We start from the raw sequence: 20436 nt of genomic DNA on the forward strand, positions 1-20436 counted from the left end.
GCAAAAAGTTAATGTACACTGCCGCGAGTCTGATGTCAGTTTCCGATAATTATAGGCATCAAATACAGTTGATGTGCGAAAATATATTCAAAAGACAAAGCGGCGTGTTCCGTTTTGTGCTTACAGCTTGTAAGCAATTTATCCGGCTTGTTTAATATTTGATAGACAACAAGGATGAATTGATGCAGCGTGTGTAAAAACGGAGCGCACTCAAGATCATTACTGAAATGCGTATCGTATATACATTAAATTTTCATAATTTCTCATAAATTTGGAATAGAAATACGCGCGGAAGCAATGAAAAAGTGACGATAATTCGAACTGCAATTGGAACTACCAAACTCTGCGCTATTTCTCGTAATTCCGGCACGTGTTTTCAAAATATTTCTTTTTTTTTTTTTTCAACTACAATCTCGTACTCTTTTATAGAGTAGCGGCTCGTTGCACGAACGATTCGTTATTACGTGTGTCCCGGGTGCATCGTTGCGATCAATGCAAGCGCTCCGCTCGAGATGCACATAAATCGTGTGCCGTGTGCATGTAAACATACACGGACAGATGGACGGACAGAACTTGCTCGCGTGTATATGCGGAAGTATATTTGTGCACACATACATCTTCCTGCCGTCGCAAACCGGAACTACTTGAAACCGTCCGAGCAGGTGCTTCGTAAAAGCCGCACATCGGCGTTTTGGCACCGTTTTATTCTGCCGAAAGGATAGGTAGAAGCGGGAAAAAGTCGAGGTGGATCGCTCGTTCGTTAAACGTCTGATTTACCGTCGACCTCGAGAGATTTAGGAGAATCTTTTTACCGTACACATTTCATATCGTACACGTAATTTCACGCCGAAAAAAATTTACTGTTGTAAATCTTAATACATACTTTTTTGAAAAGTATCAAGTAAACGTTTACTTATATATAGTAAATAAATATTTACTCAATAAAAAAATGATAGTTAAATCAAATTAATGGTTTTTATATCAAATAAATATATGTTTACACATTTAGTAAAAATTTATTTAGAACTGTTCAAACAAATATTTATTAAAATTTAATTTTTTTTCAGTGCACCTATTTTATGATTCGCCAATGTGATTTTGTAAAATATTAAGTCGTCTTATAATTTAATCCTTTCAGACTCTGAATATATTATAACGTATATATATTGAAGGCATTATCCATTAAAATCATCTAATTCCGAGATCATCTGAGATCAGATGTATGTTATACATAATAATGTATGTACATATTGGAAAATAGTCAAAATTTTAGAAAAAATTAATTGTAGCATGAATTACTTATTATACATATATAAAGTGCCGTTGAATTAAATTTAGAAAAATTTGTTAAACGAAATTCCAATAATGAAATCAGATTCGAAGGGGTTAAGAAACACCGATAAACTAACTTTGATTTATCGTGTTTTATCACATGTGCTTCACAATTTTAGTCAAGATTACCGCAAAAAACATTTCGATTTTACAGCATTTTAATGTACCCGACATTACGGTCTTCGTAATTTTCTTTCGCTCTCCGTCACGATTTCGTCCGTTCTGAGGAAAGATTTGTTCCCTCGGTTATCTATGCAATTCCAGCGTGGTCGCGATAAGTGCTCTCAGATTTACAGTTTAATGCACAATCGTCTTGCCCCGCGCTCGCGTTTGCCCTCCACTCGCTTCTAATTACTTCGGGCCGAGGCTTCGGCCTTAATTGAAATACCGAGTCCTTACTAACGTTCACCGCTCTGCCCGAGAGCTGTCGTGGTACCAGGCGCCAGTGTGAAGTATCGGTGCAAAAATATTCAATCTTGTAACAGTCAGCACGATTACCGCTCTCGAGAGGTTCATTCTTCAACCTGGCATCCTTGCAAATCGCGATCGCGCCAAAGTTAGAAAAGCAAATTGTCCGAGCACTTTGACAAATTCTCTTCATCACTTTTCTGATTGTACGTTTAACATTACCGTATTACTAACCCTTAGTACGCATGATTGGATTATTCGCGTCCTGTGCATTTAATTTCTCTACACATGGAAAAAGAGTTTGATTGCATTAATTATAATTCTGGTTGAAAATGGACAAATCAGAGTTTTCTGGTTGAATCCATTTGTAATTTCAGAATTGATATAATTAGTTTTTCTCAATATACAGAAGCACCAAACAATTAGTTGTAATATTTATATATAATTTTTCTTAATACAAGCTTACAGATACTTTCTAACAGATTACTTTAAAGATATATTAAAGTAATATTTTTTGTAAAAGTGATGAAAATTAATCCATGACGATTCATTGCAGTAAACAACCAGAAAATGATATAAGTTAAGTCGATTACATTATCAATAACATTTTTCAAACAATCGTTGAGAATAATGGCTCTGTTGTCTTAGGTACGTGAAAAATACCGGTTTTCAACGACAGTGACATAAATATCGATCTTAAAAAGATATAAACGTTCATCCACGATTCGGGGCCGGATGTCTTCGTCGATCGCGTCATTTCCCCCGCAGACGAACCGTTTTCTCCGCGTCTCTTCCTCGCGCATCCGCCACAAAAATGAATTCACGAAATCTGCTCCCTGACATATAAAAGAATACCCCTCTGCCTCTCCCGATTCGCCCGTCTACACGGCCACCAGCCTCTTCATTTTCTCCTCGTCGCGCGTAGCAGAGAAACGCGAATCCCGGACGGCGTTTCTCATAAAGTCGCGAGCTGGCGCGTAATCGCGGGTATATTAAAGCGCGAGAAGATCAGTCTGGGGAAGATTTCGCGAAATAAGGAGAATTCCGGCGGCGAACACTTGCACACCATATGAGCACGATATGACGGGCATCAAACGAGAATCCGCAAGTAGCGTCTCGAGAATGATACGTGTTCCCCGCGAGACCGCGATTGCAGAAATTCTTTCGCGACGTTGAAGACGAATTGTACAAAAAGTGTTAATATCCATCGCGGAGAAGAGAATTAGACCGATCATAACTGATTTTTAATTAACATTCCGTCAAAATTCTTGTCCTTATTTGTTGAGAAATTCTGTGAAAAATTTTAATGTCGATTTAAGCCAGCAACTAGGATCTTTAAAGGTATCTATCTATATTTTAATTGTGTGAATTTTGATATATAAATTTAATTCTCCACTACAGCAACGATAATTTGGACCCGAAGCAAAACTTTTAGACGATTGCACAATCTGTACGATTGGTACTGCAAGAATCTAAATTGTAGGTAAAAAAAACTTTGAATCTTCTTCTATCAATTGCCGTAAGGCGAATTAAGGTTTACTCACATTCTGTACTTCAAACAGAATGCTTTAGAACTTAAATCTACTTTTCATAGCTGTAGTTGAAGAATAAGGCCCGATTGCACCAACGTTACTTTAACTTTAAGCGAGGCTTAAAACTCTCTTTTTCTGTCTCTCTACCGTCTTTAAAAAAAGAAAAAGATTTTTAAGCTTCACTTAAAATGACAATAACATTGGTGTAATTGAGCCTAAATGTGTTAAAAATAAGTAAAATATAATCTGATTTCTATAAATTGAAATCTGTAAAAAATAAGTAAAATACAATCTAACTTCTATGATGGTTAGAACTCATTAGGGTAACTCCGGCAAATACGCCGCGCTGGGATTTACGCCTCAGAAGTCAGAAAAAATAGAAGGAGTGGGAGTAATTTTCCCGCAACTACTTACATGTCTTTATTAGTATTATGTTATGATTTCAGCTTCTTACTGTTAATATTAATGAAATTATTGTGAGTTGAATCGATTTGTCACTGTAATAAGTAACGCCATCATAAATTATAATCTACATAAAATAATTACTGTAGGGTGTGTAAAAGACTTAGTGGTTATTTCGTGATACATACGTGTAGTGGAATAGTAAAGCATGTTGTATAGTAAAATACAATGCTTTGCTTTCGTATTCTTTGTTTAGTTTGTTATCTTATATCTCCCACCTGTTTAGGATATACGGCATTTTTGGCGAACGGGATTTATGCTCAAAGCATACAAAGCATACAAAGTGCGCACATTGAATTCAGTGCACTAAATGCAATAAACGCATTATATGAAATATGTACCTCATGTCAAAACACTTGTAATATATGTAGGAAGATTGTAATTATTATTTATTACTTCATATACATATTTACCATTCTTATTCCTTAATAAAACTTTATAAACACATTTAATAAGTTATTTACGGATATATAGAGTTCGTTTACTATAAACATAAATAATACGTAATAAATTAAGTTTTTGATAGGTGCGGCGTATATACCGGAGTTACCCTAATACTTTAACAAGTGCACCAGAATTTTTTCCGACTTTTATAGAATCCAGAGCAATAAAAAATTTGCTTTGTTTCTGCAAACAAATTATGCCTCTATTCCTGACGGAAGAATTAAAATTCATATTGCCGGCGGACGATTAATAAAAGATCTATGCTTGCTCTCGTCATTTTCGTTTGTCCTAATATTATGCAATAGTATAATACGTCTATAAGACTTCAGCACTTACGTGAATGTACACGATATAGACTCGGCCTGATCGTTCCGTGCAAGGCACAGAAATAGCGGTCGATGGATGGGAAGATTGTAGGTTATTTCCCTGGCATAATATTAGCAACCGTGTCATGCACTTATTTCTTTGCCCGACAAACATTCAGACATTTAAATAATGACGCAAGCTGGCGCGTCAGGGCGATATCGCTTTGACGTAGCGTTCGCGGAAGTGATTAACTATAATTTCTATCACTTTAGTACAGAGTTCAAGAATATCTCTCGTCAGATCTTTAATGAAAAGAAGGAAACGTGGACAATCGATGTCCTCGATTTGCTGTCGTAATTTCAACCTTTCTCATCGGAGCTGTGTCGTATAACGTGAATGGGAGAGACACGCGCGGTTGGTTTCTTCGAGAATTTGGTGTCAAATTCGTTTGTCTCCTTCGTACGTTTCCGCGAATAACGGAAACGTACGTTCGGTCAACCGATGAAGGATGACACTGAAACTATGAAAGTTACCGACTCTTGCCGAAGTTCTCAAGGCAAAACCAGTCCGAGTCGTTCGTTCGCGCGACCTAGCAAAGAAACGTGAATCGAAAAACGATGAAAACGAGATGAACGACGCGGCGGGCATAAGTCGACGAGAGAGAATTACGTTTTTTTTTTCTTTTTACGCCTCTCTCGTGTCGTGCACTCAATCTCCTAGCTCGCAAAAGTAGTAAACGCCAATGCTCCCCCTCCATCCTCCGTAGTAATTATTCGCCGCGCATCAAACTGAAAGAATTGTAACGCGGATAATAAAATCCCCTGGAACGAAGAACAAGATGTAAGATAGGCAAGCGGGAGAAATGGCACCTCGCTTTTTATTGTCGACGTTCCTCGGTACGGCATAAAAAAATCTTTCTAAGTTGACGGTAAAAGAAATACGTGGTTTTTAAAAACGGTTCAATAAAAAAAAAATAACAAGTGATAAATTTCATGTCAAATTTCGTTTAGAAATATGTTTAAGAGGCAATTATTTTACATAATGCTTTTCATTGCAGCGTCGTATAATTTGATTCTCGTTATATATCGTATGATATTAATATATTAACATAATAGTATAACGCATAATCATCGCGTCGATTTCGTGCAATTATTTATAACGTGAATTTATACAAGAGTAATAAAATGTGAATTAAAATGACACTATTTACGATCTACCTAAGTAGTAAGGCTTTGCGCTCAATCAGACGCCGTTTAATGCGAGGAAAGTAATTCTTTCTTTTCTTGCTTCCCTTCCGCTCCGCGTCATCTTAATATCGTGATATCTAAGTAAAGGAATTCTTCGAGCAGCTGTCGCGCCCGTACCGCGACATTATTCTCGGAACCTTCCTAAGTGAGGATATTAATCGCTGAGAAGTTACGCTTGACCGAGTTTCTTCGGGATAAATGAAGAGGAGACAGTATGTCTGCTGAATGTAATCACATTTTATTGAGCGCGCCGTCAATTTGCATTATTTTTACTAATCATGTATTTCTTATTCGAGTACCTAGTTATTATTCAAAATATGTTAAAGAATAATAACAAAGATGATGTATATTTAGATAGTCACAAAAATTCATCATTATTTAACTTTTAAGTAGCAAGGTGATTTAAAGATATGCAAGTAATTCTTGTTTCATTTTCTTTTTTTTTGTTCAAATTTTATTCTTGGAGGCAGCATTAATATATTGTTGATATCTCGTCTTTTGACTGTGAAACTTTATTTATTACGTGTTGCTCTTTTATTGTTTCTTGATCGTTACTGCACATCAATAAAGTTATTATTATTAAGTTGATAGGTGAAGTGCTCGGATATTTAAAAAAATGTTAATTTTACACTGAAAAAGATTTACAAAATATAAATACATATTTCTTTAAATAATGCTAAATAAATATTTATTTATAGTAATTATTTATTTAATAATAAATAATAGGTAAATTAAATTAATGGTTCTTGTACCAAATAAAATATATGTTTATATTTAGTAAATTGTACTTATTGTTAGAACAACTATTCACACAAACAAATATTTATTAAAACTTAGTTTTTTTTTCAGTGTATAATTTTTTTTTTCTAGTATACTATGTTACGTTAAATTTACATTAGTTATATCCTTATAAAATAAAGGAATGCAAAAATAATGAATTTTAAGACTGCATATCTGAGTAATACCTACTCTTTATTTTCCTTTCTGAGAATACGGTTTTAAAGCAAACTATATCTAGGGTGATATGGCCAGACTCATTTAAAGGTTAAGCTTGCATAATTCTGTGCAGTCAATTAAAAAAGAAATGATTTTGCAATCAAGGAAACTTTTTTAGATCCTCTCGGCAATTATCCCCTCTTTACTTAGTAGAGGAGTAAGAAATTTATCTTCGCTCGACAAACAACGAATGTTTGGACACGCTTGAGTTTTGCGGAACGGGTGAAGAAAAACATCAGATCGGCCTTCGCGTTTTCTGGACCGATTCTTTCCAGTGTGCTCCGGCGAGTAGTAAACACTTCAGCGTGTTCCCGCGGATATGTTCGACAAACACGTTCCAATAAGCACTTTTATCTCAGCTTTTAACGATGAATCGTACTCTCGGCGGCAGTGGGGCGCGAATAACCGGACCGGGTCCCTCGTACATGTACACGAGCGATTAAAAGCGATACGTTACGTCGCGCGAACTCACCCGCACGAATGCTTTAATGAGAGTACCTGGTGGACCTATATTGACATTTCGGTGCACACACACACACATATATACCTATGTATATATTCGGGAAAGTAGTGCCGCACAGACGAAAGTAGAAGCTCTCTGTGTTTGTATCGTTTATTTACATGAGCACACTAAACGAAAGCTCGCGATTATCATATTACGCGCTTCTCTGATAATTATTCCTGTTTCCGTGAACTGCAAAATTATTCTTAGTCGAATGAAGGCGAACGCTTTCTTCCCTTTTCGTACAAAATGTAGACATTTTAATAATGTCCCTCACAATTCGCGGTGCGGAAGAAAGAGTGAAAGAATCTGTTCGGGGCACCTTCTACCATTTTTCTTTTCAGTTCCTGCTAACTGTTTTGAATCACCACATTATCTCGTATTCTCCTAGCTTTTTCTCTACGCAGATGCTACGAATAGACTTACCAATCCCGTGTTGCCTTTGCGACGAATTGCTTCTGATTCTCTCTATCGATTGGCGTCGAATGGTGATAGCGATGATCATCAATGGTAACAACCGAATGGCAAATAAGGCGAGTCTCGTTTCGGTCGAGGATCGTAAGATTGTAAGGCGACGCCAGGAGTCGGGAAGCCATTCGATCCAAAGCCACCCACGATTTACCGGCCACCACCCAGGACGGATACGCGCAACGCTGCGGTGGCTTTTCTGTAACATGAAAAGATGGGCGTGGAGAGAGGATCTCTTGTTTGTCGCCGAGACGTTCTCTCCGCGACGCAAATTTCACATGTGCATTCGTGATATTCTTCTCTTTCGAAAGATTAAATCGGAATTATTTGCGAGTTCCAAGTATTTAACATTCTTCTCCGCGAGCACGCTTCTTTATTTATACATTTATTGTCGTCATCGTCAATTACATTAAGTTTAAATTAAAATTTAAAAGCGCAGAACAATTATGATTTAACAGCGAGGAAAATTGTATTCGAACAGCATATTCTGCAAAGTTTTGTCTCTTTTATTATTCGCGATTATCGAAAATATTTTAGTGTTTTCAAAACCGAAACCCAAGATTGTAAAGTTGATTATCGCTGCAACGCCAACAGTTTAATTCCTGTAATTTTCATCTCCACATTGCAAATTCGGACGACTGTTAAATTCAAATGTAATTACGTTTCAAGAAATAGCTGCGGCTTTATTCTTAGAGACGGCTGTAGCTCGGCTCCTAACGCAGTTATTTCAAACTCGAAATGCATAATATATACTGTAAGCTCGTTCTCAACTCTTTAAGTTCACGGGGTCCTCGAGCAGATAATCCAGCATAAGTAAACTTTGACCTCTCTTCTTCCTACGCCGTAAACTTCGTTTTTAACGGCATGCCGACTGTTTCCTGTGCATTATCAGGTTCTTGCACGCTCCGTCTAAGAATTTCGTCGAAAAAAACAAAAGTAAAGAAAAAAATAAAATCGACCAGTATTCGACAGGACAGGCCACGTCGCGAATAATTCCGCGCTAATTACAGTACACTTTTAACAACGTTATATTCGTAACTAGCGTAATTACACGCGAGCGACATACGTCATACGTGAACGTGATGTATATTAACCAACTCATTAGCTTCATTAACACACATACATATGCCTGCGCACGCGCTTTGCATTATAACGGTTAATTCACGTATGCATTGCATTGTCATTGTCGCGGTAATGATTCGAAATTGTTCTCGCTATTACTGATAAAATATTGCAGCCATATCGCGCTCGTGAAGGTATTAAAAAGTAAAGGTTAGAATTTGAATCGTAATAATGTACATTTTAAGAATATGAAAATTATTAAATAAATGCATAAAGATGCCACGTGGGCTGGCGATGGACGGCCGGTTTACGTTGACGCAAATAATTTGCTATAAACGCGCGACAGCTTCGTCGCCGGCGAACAGTTATCCTGTCAATGGTCGGTTGCTCACGGCCATCAATCACCATGCACTGTGAATTAATGGACCGTTAAAAATGCACGAGCGACAAAGTATGCTGCGTGCGTGCTGCATACTGCGACAGCGGGCTGCGTGCAACTAAAAGCTAATCGATAATTCAATCGGGTGTGTATGCGTGCGCTGTAACGCTATAGGTCGCCGAAATTGCGCTGCTTATCGCATACGTCGCCGCGGACGATAAGAGAGAGGCATAACGATGGCGATAAAGAAACAAGCGGGATCCGCGTAATTGTTTCATTATGCGATCTACGTTCCCGCGATATAATTATTTTCTTATGCGTATACATTTTTTTACGTGATACGTGAAAAGAATTGCGCACCGGTGGTTTGTATCTAATTAAAATTCTCCTACCTTACCGGAGAAATGTTGAAATTTATAATCATTTGCACGTAGGTTATGTAATTTATAACGAATAATTTTATATTAATCAATGAGATGCTTCGGATTTTCATTTGACGCAAATTAATTTTCGCGTAAAAGGGATAGAGAATAAAATTTGTTTTATTATTAAACTACTTTCGTTAAACCTAATAATGCACTGTTGGTTTTATATCACAAGCACTTTTAACAAAGTGCTCGATAGATATGAATTATCGCAAGCACAACGACTTGAAATTTAAGTGCGAAAAAGAAATATGAATCTTCTTTTTAATGTTTTACTGCAGTCTTGTGATGTAAGTATGCTGTATAACAAAATGCGTATTAAAATGAGTCACGCCCGCGGCGAAATGGAAGAAGAAACGTATGCTTTGTTTAAAGTAAATTACGCCCATCCTCTTATCTTCCTTTGCAGTCAGACCGCGTGTAATGCCATTGCATTACCTCGAAAAGATTGCAATTCCACAATGCCTCGGCGGCGGTTATTTGAAAATGGCAAATCTAAAATGAAAATACTATTCACGAAAAACGTTACGAGGGTCCTTGGAGCGTCGGCATTAAATATAATTGTACATATCAAAGTCAATTTGTTAATCGTCTCGTTTAACAAAAAAAAAACCTAGCTTCTGAAATACGGGATATGAGGATAAAAAAAAACTTTCTTATAAAAACTACTCACTACTCCTAATGGAGAGTTGTTTGAGAAAAGATATGATATGGAACTCGACGATACGAATGTAAAGGGCACATGGATATATGTAAAAATGTTTCAAAATTAAAAAAAAACTGTTAAATAAAAAATGTAAAATAACTGTTTTAAAAATTCACTATCATTCTGATATTTCATAGATATGTGCATATGCATTTCTACGCGCGATGATATTCTACGTTTTTCGCATAACTGTATTTCTTCCGTTACTATGCATACTTGTTCTGGCTTTCTGCTCCTCTTGCTCTAACCACAATATTTCCCGAGAAGATTCTAATGCACGGCGGATTTTCACGAAGCAACGCAGATTGCGCTTTAAAACTATATTTTTTTTCTTTGACGAAACGGATTAGGTATATTAAGATTAAGATACGTTATAATGAATCAATCTCACTTTTATTTTCATACCGTGAAAGTGAAAGAAATTGACGTTTGTAATTTACTTAATTTATTTATAACATTTTAAATATATGTGTTACGTATTTCTATGACATCATATTTATATAAGAACTTTCTTGTTATTTTATTTCAATTGCATTCAATCGTTTAAATTTTTGTATTGGCTAAGAAGAATTTTGTTAGTCGAAACATTCCGCTTGTTTAACTTTATTAAATATAAACACGTTTTATTAACTTTACATCTGTTTTTGCTTGTTTGTCTTGGCTCTTGTGATTTTACATTTAATTATACTTTCGCTTTTTATATTGATCATTTTCTTAAATGATTATTCATTCGAAGCCATCGTATTTACATGCAATTCTTGCAAACCGATTATAAGCGTGTACAGGAAATAGTAGAAGAAAGAATAAGGAGGAAACGGAAATTTACATATCGGCCAGATAGAATTTATCGCGCGTTGGCGAATAACGCTTCTCTTCATCCACGGGCGGGCACTTCGGGACGGGAAGCACGGCGTAGCTCGAGATCCCGGGGCTAATCTGCCTCCTGGAAAGTTTAAATGGAAACGCGGTACCGGGTAGGGGGTTAACGAAACATCCGCGACGCCGTGGTAAGGGCGCCGCTGAAAAATTTTTAAGCTGCTTAACGCTCGAGTTGAATTTCCACTAGCAGTCGTGGTCGCGATTTCGAAATATTAAGCGGTATAGCTTTGTCATTTCTCGATAACATGTTCATCGATTGTGATTGACGACGTATAACAACGATACATTGATATAACAAGATAATAATAAAATAACATATCCGAGATTCGTCGCGCTCGAATAAAAAATCCGGGCGTATCGAGCGAAAATCAAAAGCGGATAAACTGAAAACCTATTTGATGGGTTTACTCGATAGCAGGGAGATCCTTCTTTACAATAAATACTCAGCCACACCAATCGTCTCGGTGTACACTGTGCGCTATTCGATCGACGATCAAATCGGAGCCGTCCGTTCGTCGCCCTCAATATGGTTAACCGTGAATCCTGCGACAAGAGCGTCCCAAACCGGCAAGGCTACGTGTAGCTATGCGATACCGTGGAATACCCGAAGTACCTGGCGTTGACCACCGGACGGAGCCAACGCTAGTATGCCGGACAAGAATCCGATCTGGTGTCCGCAGGCACTCTCATAGTTTACGTGCTCTCGTTCTTGGGGTTCGGGGCTTCCGCACGTACGACGGCTTTCGTACTGGGTGTACGCTGTACGATCCACTACCGTTACCTCTCGTTGCCATCGATTAACAGCCCCTTGCGGAATTTCGATCGTTAGGGTCGATCTTACGCGTTGCGCGATGAACACCGAAACGCACCTCGCGATGAACGACGTTATTCCGGGAAGTCGAATGATCCTTTTCTAATTTTTTTTTTAATTTAATCTTTACGCGAATCCAGTGTTAAATCGCTCTCTTATATTTCAAAAGTATCACAACAATAATTTCTCAAAAAACTATTTTTCAACTTGACAGAAAATTATTAAATAATCAAATAATATAAAACAACATACTTTTAGTAAATAAAATGTTATTTTTATCACTTTTATTTTACAATTCTCGAAAAATTACCCTTGTTGAATTTGACGATTTCTTTTTAACCATCCTTTTTAAATTGTAATGATTTAATAAAGTTAAATTTGTTCATTTTTATTTTTTGTTTATTTTATCTTTACGAATTCAGTGTAAAAATATCACTCTCCTACTTCAAAAGTGTAACAATTTAAAAAATAGTTTTCAGAAAAGTGAAAAAACTATTTTTCAACTTCACATCAAATTACTGAATAATCAAATGATATTAAAGAACATATTTTTAACATAATCAAATGTCATTTTTGTCATTTTTATCTCATAATCTTTAAAAAAACTACCCTAACTCATTTATAGTAATAACTAAAGAATCACGTATTTTTAGCCGTGCCACTTTTAAAGTAAAGGAGCGATATGTCGAAATAATTTAAAGTACGCTTAACAGGAACCGTGAAAAACGTACGTTCTCTTAGAAAATATAAAAATTCTCACGGAAGTTTTAAAAAGAGAGAGTACGTGGAGAGATGTAGGTGGACTCACTTTGTGTCATCTTGAACGTTCTGGCGGCCTCGGTGACGCTGATCAATCCGTTGCAAGCGGCATCCGAGCTCTGCGCGAGGTTCCACGTATTGTTCGATGGATTTGTGTAAATAAAACATCTGTAGCTCTCTTCGTCGCTTGTTTTACGATCGTTACGATCACTGTGCAAGCGCGCGACCATGTAATTTGTGCTGCCCTCCCTCCAATGAGCCAGACACTCCAATTCTACATCTAGAAAAACAAACCGTTACAACTGCAAATTGGCATGTATCCAATAATAACCGTTATTTTTTTTTGTTTCCCCCTCCCCCCCCCTCCCGTTTTATCGATGTACACGGTGCTGTTGATGTGTACGCGGCCGTTGTGGTGTATACTTTTACGAGGCTTTACAGAAAACATAAACTTGCAGCGTGTTAAAGTTATCAGTTAACGGGTGAGATACACCGGCATTTGCAAGGATATATCAAAGCGAACGAAAATTCGGTCGTGATTCTCCAGCCTACACGAGCCTATTAGTAACAGACTCGTAAATAGAAGTTTATCGCTGTTGTCCTCGGATAAAGCCATCTGTAGAAGTTATAAACGGGGGTAAACGATATATGAATGTTCACATGAAAACGCATTATACCGTTCGCATACGCGATCCGCGGACGTATGCGGCGCCCTGTATTCATTTATCCGCGCGCCGCGTATCGAGATAGACGATCGGGCACGGGCCGATGATAATTGCGCAAAATCGTTTGGACAAGCCCAGCAACAAATGGTAATTGACAAGGCCATTAATCATTCATTCCGAAGCCGCGAGCTTTATTGACCGTTACAGGCCTTGCGCGTCGTGTTAATTAATGTCAAAGCGAACGTTTACGTCACCGCGGAAACACCGCCGACGTCATAATTCCTTTTTACCCGCCGAAATGCGCTCTGCTACTTTAACGACATGACAAGTCGACGAGTTGGAATATACCCTCCTTTCGCGTATAATTTCATCACATGGCGATTTTGTTTCCGATAACTGGAATTAGCCTCCAATATTTCTCCGCTCGCAACAATTACAGACCGCTGTTACTCCTCTCGCCACATTTTATTGTGTTTTTTTTAAATAAATCATTTTTTACAATAAAAAATCGATGGAAAATTTAAAATAAATCAAATGTTGAAATTTCGCAAAAAAAAAACGTAAATGAGAAAAAACTCGATGACAAAATAAAGCTATGAATTGAAACTTTACATCCGCGTACTTCAAAATTTGCATCAGTATATTGAAGCACTCAGCAAGCGCTTTATAACTGTAGATTGCAACGAATTAATTATGAGCCAATAACAAAATGTCACTAGGCAGTGATTGGACTCGCACACGTATAATTCATAATTGTTTAGGTATTCACTTGACAAATTACGAGCGTTTGTAAACAGGTATAACACAATTGCCATGTAAATGGATATTGCACAATGCATGTTGGCATAATATTATTTTATACGCGGTATCTATTGTATGGTACCTGTTTGTTGAACGGTGTCAAAGATACCATGGAAAACATCGTAATCAAATTTATATAATCGCCAGCATTGAGTTAGAAAGAATATAAAACAAGATATATCCTGTACAGGACAGAATTTCTAAAACATGGAACATTCATAAACGTTCTATAAACATTTGTACATTTTTAAGACATTCTATATAATAGATGTATATAAAATAGATGATCAAAATTTTCTTCGTTCACCGCCTAATTACTTTGTAAACTCCACAAACTAACGATTATTTGTATTACAATTATATTTCTTCGGGACACCAGATATTTAAGTCACAAATTTGATCATCCTCTCTAATATGCTAAAAAAAAAAGGAAAAGAAAGATGTCTAAAGATTAAATAGACGTGATTTAGCCACGCACCATTGATATCTGATTCGTCTGTGTAAAATGAGTTTGTCACATGTCAACATAATGACACGGGGAGTGTACTGACCCACACTTTCGGACGAGTGAACATTGGCGCACGCTTGGTAGCGCAGGAGCAGACGTGAATCCTGCGTGCACGCTTCCGCCCGTGACCGCGGCGAATTACACTCGCCCTCGCCCTGGCTGTACGTGAACTCCAGGGGACCCTTAATGGGACAGGGCAGCGGCGCTGCATTGGAGCGAAACAGAGAGACCAGAGTGGCGTCGCTGGTCAACGTGCCGCATTGGGTCAGCAGACTCGGTTCCGGTGAATCGCTCGTGCAATAAGCTAATAACAACAGCAAAACGTAACGTTGCATCGCCGTTCATTGTAAATGCGACGGTGAGATGACGAAACATATATTATGTTTATTTTCTTTTCCGGTCAAAGTACAATTCCGAGCAAATTCAGATATAAGAAAAGAAAAACTGCACCGAGGGCAAAACAATTAAGAAAGAAACGAGGACGTAAAAATAGACAGCGATTTTTGTTCTGTTCTGTTATAATAATTAAGTTTCTTTCTTTTAAGAAAAGGAAGGGATGAAAAAGAAACTAGACAAAAAAGAAGAAAAGAAGAATGTAAAAATAACGTAATGTAAGACGATATTTTATCAGGGATAAAGAAGACAAAAGATTATAACAAGATTCAGTAAAGCATAAGTTTTTACGACGCTCTAAATTAAAAAGCTAAACATTCTTTAAGGAGCAGAATGTCATTTAAAAATCTTAATAATTAGCAATATCTTACTTTCTTTGTATTGTAGAACGTTGGCATGTTGCGCGTGCATCACAATACACCGGTAACATCTGTACTTCCTGTAACAGAACGAAAAAAAAAAAAAACCAGTTTTGAATGTTATTCAACGTATGTAGGTTTTATAAATTTTACCCATTCATATTACTTACGAATTGAAACCAATAGAAATAAAATCTATGATACATATATCGTTATGTCACCGCATTCTGCTTTTTTATTAAACAAATCCATCCACTGAAAGCGTGTTTTGAAAGAAGCTTTTGAATGGTAACACCAAAAAATTTTAAAAGCATATTTTTAAATGATTTTCATACGTACAGGTGATTTATATGCAAAAACTACACAGAAAGAACGATATTTTACTAAAGTATCTAAAAATTTAATTAGATTATGATGAAAAATAATTTTATTAAACCATCAAAATAATTTTGTAAGTACCAAACAACCAGTTTGCGTCTTGCATAATTATTCTGATGATAAAAAAAATATTATTTTCAGATTTGTATCTAGCTAAAATTTTATTTCGACAAAATCTTTCTGGGTATATAATTCAATTTAATGGAAAAAAAAATTATTGTGAAAAATCAGCGAATCGTTAATCTAATATCAAGATGAGATTTATAATTCCGATATATTCCACATATACAAACAGAGTCCATTTCATAAAATTATAAAAGAGCGGATTTTATTCAACATGTAATAACTTCGATTTGTTTCAAACGCGATATTCGGCGTTGTGCTTACGCCCGCTGTCATTCCTCATCGCGGTGACTGTATTTACGTTGATTTCCGCTCTGGAAAAAGGTATAAATCATCGCGGGCCGCCCTATTTGAATACCGCGTAAATTTACAAACCAAATATCGAAGTAATTTCTGTCGCGGCGGCGCGCTCGCGAATTTTGTCGCCGCGCTCGTCGTCGCAACCGGCACGATTTCGTCGATTATCGCCCTTTTCAAAATGCACCGCTAAAGCGGATTAATATCGTTACAATCTCGAGGCGCTGTCCCAGTGCGCATAGTAACACAGATGCACCGGTGGCAGAGTGGCGATAGTAGCCGGAAACTATATCGGACTGACAGCCGGGAACAAAGGTAAACTTCGACTTAAGCTACCAAGAGGAGAAGGGGAGGGGGGGGGGGAAGGTACCGAGGGATGGAAAGGGGTGAACTCGGAAAAGGGGTAGAATGGGAAACAGTGGAGAAGCTGCGAGAGAAGGTAAGTTGCGGACCCGAGCTAAGTAAGCAAGGTGCCAACTAGTAAGGACACAAGACAAGCTCCGAAAGTTTTAAGTAGCTACGCGATACTACTCGTTGGACTTCTCTCTCCCTTCCTTCTTCTCTCTCCCTCCCACTTATACTACCGACGTCATTATTGCACTGCGTTTGTCTTTTCGTTCACGCGCGCGTGTCCCGATTTCTCTCACCTTTTAGGAACTGGTTCAGTAACGACAGTGATTCATCGATAGAGAAAAATCAATTTCGAACTAAAGTTGTCGGGAGTTCCGGCCAACTCTTAATGGGTTTTAAATCGTCGGCGCGATCTCCATCATTGCGGAAACGCATAAACGGTCCGCGCAAACTCGCGCCGACCATAAACCGAAAGTTGCGAAGTTTGTTTGCACGTTTCGACGCAAGCTCGAGTCTCCGAAAATGGTTTGGACCGCGAACGTCGTCGTCCCGCGATCGTATTCCACAATGCGGGAGAGAGACCGCAGCAAGCAGGCTGAAGCAGCCTGGAAACGCGGTCGGTTCGTAGTTAAATGCGGACGCCTTTGTCTAAGGAGCGGAACGCTTTTGTCAATAGAAATCGTCTCGCTTCAAACTCTTGCGTGAGCGTTTCTCCAACGACTGCTCGCGGACTTCTCTCGCGCGACGATCGACCTTCGTTTCCCATAATTATAAATTTCGCTTCGCCATCTTGCCCGTGTAGAGAGAAGACGTAATTTGTCGCGTACGTAATTCGTCTTCGCTGCTTTCTCTCCAAACATCCAAACGTGTTCAAACCTGCTGCTCCATTCGCGCTCAAGTTTCTCATTCTTTGAAAAGTTACTTTCCCATTAGCTATCTTATCGTCGTCGTTGACATAGTATAATAATTTATTCAATTTTTAACCCTAGAATGATATCGTGTGTAAATTTTACATGTAAGGTCATTGAGTGCTAAGTTATGTCTTTAATAACAGGGTTGTCACAAATTTTTCATCCTAAAATTCTATAACTTTTTCATGATTTTCTCTAACTTTCAATAATATTTTGAAATATTTTGTATTTTCGTCCTGATTTGGGAAACCGTTATAAATATTTTATTGAGAGATCAATTTAACATAACAATGTAAATTACTGTTAATGTTACTGATACTGTTTGCATTTTTAACTTCTTTAAAGCCAAGACTTTTAATTTTCCAGAGAATTTTGTAAAAACTTTCCTATATCCTGATTTACTTGACCGTTTTTAATTCCCCTGACAATTTCCCTAATTTCCAGCTTTGTTGCAACCCTGAATAGTCATGAAGTCCAATCTATCATGCTAAGAGCTAGAACAAACGGAGACAAGCTTTTAAAAGTTCAGTCCATTATATACATATCAATTTAAATCTCTTCGTGATCAATATAACAGAGAACGTGTTAAGTGATTTCAATTTTTAAACAGTTTTGTGAAATTTCCACTTATTGAGAATGGAATAATGATTCTCAACAAGATAATATAAGGATAACAGATAAATTGTATATTTCACTGATCTCACAGATTCGATTTACCGAAAGTTTGCAATGTGGCTTGAACTTCGGTATTGTAAACGGTGCTCGTAACGTTTAACCGTTTTAACCAGACGTTCGATTAACCGGCACGCTCGCTTTAAGAATTACACTTTCACGGAATTATCTGCATAGGCACCTGAGCCACTATTCATTTTATTCCTTGTCCGAACTCTTATTCAAAAGCTTCTTATTCTAAAGCTTCTTTCTTTCTTCTGCCAACTCATTCTGGTTCATTGCTATTTGCGCCCTCGAGCTAAAGGAATTCGCATTATTTCTAGAATAAATGTATTTAGAGCTTTAACCGATATACGATTTTACATGCTTTATTCCTTATAGTTTTATTATTATATATATTTTAGCGATGATTGTTATGAGAAGACATTGAACATATTCCATATTAATTCAAAATTGATTTTGATAGCGTACTATTCTTTCTTTCTTTTTAAATTAATAATTAGATTACTTTATATAAAGATCTAGACTATACAAATATTTTGTCATTAAAAGTGAAAGTTAACCAATTGCAATTTTTAACACTTTTTCTCCAAAAATTAAATATTTGGTCATCCACATGTTTAGCGTTTAACATTAAATATTTAAAAAATTCTGACTAATCACGGATTTACCTTGTTGCGTATAAATTACGATGTTAACGACGGCATATATATGTTTGCCATAAACCATCTTGATTCTTCCACTCGATCGATCGCCTCTCTTGTTCCCAGTTGAACGTTTTTACTTAATCGTTAAACGAAATGGTTTACGTTAAGTCGAGTATTCGCATTTTAACGAGAGAACCACCGTTAAAGTCATCCTGCCTCAATCCTCGATAATTCTGATGCTTCATCGCTCGATGAACTTCGCACTAATAACGCGGAATGAGACGAGACGAAATGTGAGAGATCGTTTCTCGTTATTCCCGTCATTCCTGCATCGTCTCTCGTATATGTCGTTGCTGTATATATAAACTTACTAGGATCTTCCCATTACGCGTGAGTTATTAATGATGTGAATTATTAACGCAAGAATATATATATATCTATCTCTGGAGAATAAATAATGATTTTAAATATGATATCGATCTCATATATCACGAAATCCGCGGATAAGAGAGAATTTTGGCAGGAGATTAATAATCCGTCTGATGCCGTCGTTATCCTGCGTATGACGACTACTTCAATATGTTAATGTGTAACGTTGATTTCTGCTCTCGCGTATAGAACTTTTATTTCTTTTGCATAAATATCCCCGCGTCTCTGTGCGTAATCCATACGTCGAATCGTGTTCTGTGTTTGTATTTTAATCCGATCACTACCCTGCACATTGACGTCGAACATTTCAGAATGCAAATTCGTAATCTTCTGTTTTCACATGTTGACATCTTGCGTAAACACCCGGTACAGCGTAATCCATATATTCCATTCGGTTTCGCTCGTATCGGATTATCGCAAGCCACTGATATTACAGAGCGTGATAATAACTAGTTTTTATTTCGTCATTTTGTGAAGAACAGAAACGCACGAGGGTAAAAGAGGGAGAGAATAATTCTCTACAGTCTCGTTCAAACTTAGTACATACATTTTTTTTACATGAAAATAAAAAGGATAAATACTCGAAAAAAATGTTTTGGGACGATTCTGAATGCAGTTCCACGAAACTACATCATAGTTACTCAAATAATATAAAGTTCAAAATCGGAACATAAGATGTCTTTTAAACATCTTATAAGACGTTTTACGCCACAATTTTTGTTTTCTGGATACCTAAGAAACAAAGACATTGTTAGATATCAAAGAATAGTAACCCAATTCTTTATTAAATATTTTGATATTTTTAATAAATTCTATGTGTGTTAAAATATATATTCAATACATTTTTTTTTATTAGTTTTAAAGTCAATAATGTCTGTATTAACGTATACTGAAGAAAGAGTTTGGTAATAGTTACCAAATAATGCAATTTAATGAAATAATGCAAATTAAATATTTGGTTAATATAATCAAAAATTATTTGATTTTGTAAATATTTAGTAAGTATTATATAACGTTTATTATATAACCGTTTGGAAACACTTACTGAATATTTAAGAAAGATAAAATAATTTTTGATTATACACGGAGAAAATTTTAAAATTACTATAATGTGGTAGTAGCTGCGGACTATCATGTAAATTATAAATTTAAATGCTATAGTTTATATTTTTTAAATAATAATG

General features: G+C 36.8%; 1 protein-coding gene across 2 annotated transcripts in view; it reads right to left on the reverse strand.

The window, feature by feature from the left end:
• Positions 1-20436, reverse strand: part of LOC108768809 (uncharacterized) — a 133956-nt gene that overhangs the window by 26861 nt on the left and 86659 nt on the right. For both annotated transcript variants that reach the window (XM_018519414.1, XM_018519413.1), the window contains exons 3-6: positions 15457-15524; positions 14736-14996; positions 12768-12998; positions 7656-7896 (exon numbers count right to left, since the gene is read on the reverse strand). In XM_018519414.1, coding sequence (XP_018374916.1) covers positions 7656-7896; positions 12768-12998; positions 14736-14996; positions 15457-15524 — 801 coding nt within the window. The remainder of the gene's footprint in view (positions 1-7655; positions 7897-12767; positions 12999-14735; positions 14997-15456; positions 15525-20436) is intronic.

This window comes from Trachymyrmex cornetzi, unplaced genomic scaffold, assembly GCF_001594075.2.
Source record: "Trachymyrmex cornetzi isolate Tcor2-1 unplaced genomic scaffold, Tcor1.1 scaffold83, whole genome shotgun sequence".
Taxonomy (NCBI): Eukaryota; Metazoa; Arthropoda; class Insecta; order Hymenoptera; family Formicidae; genus Trachymyrmex; species Trachymyrmex cornetzi.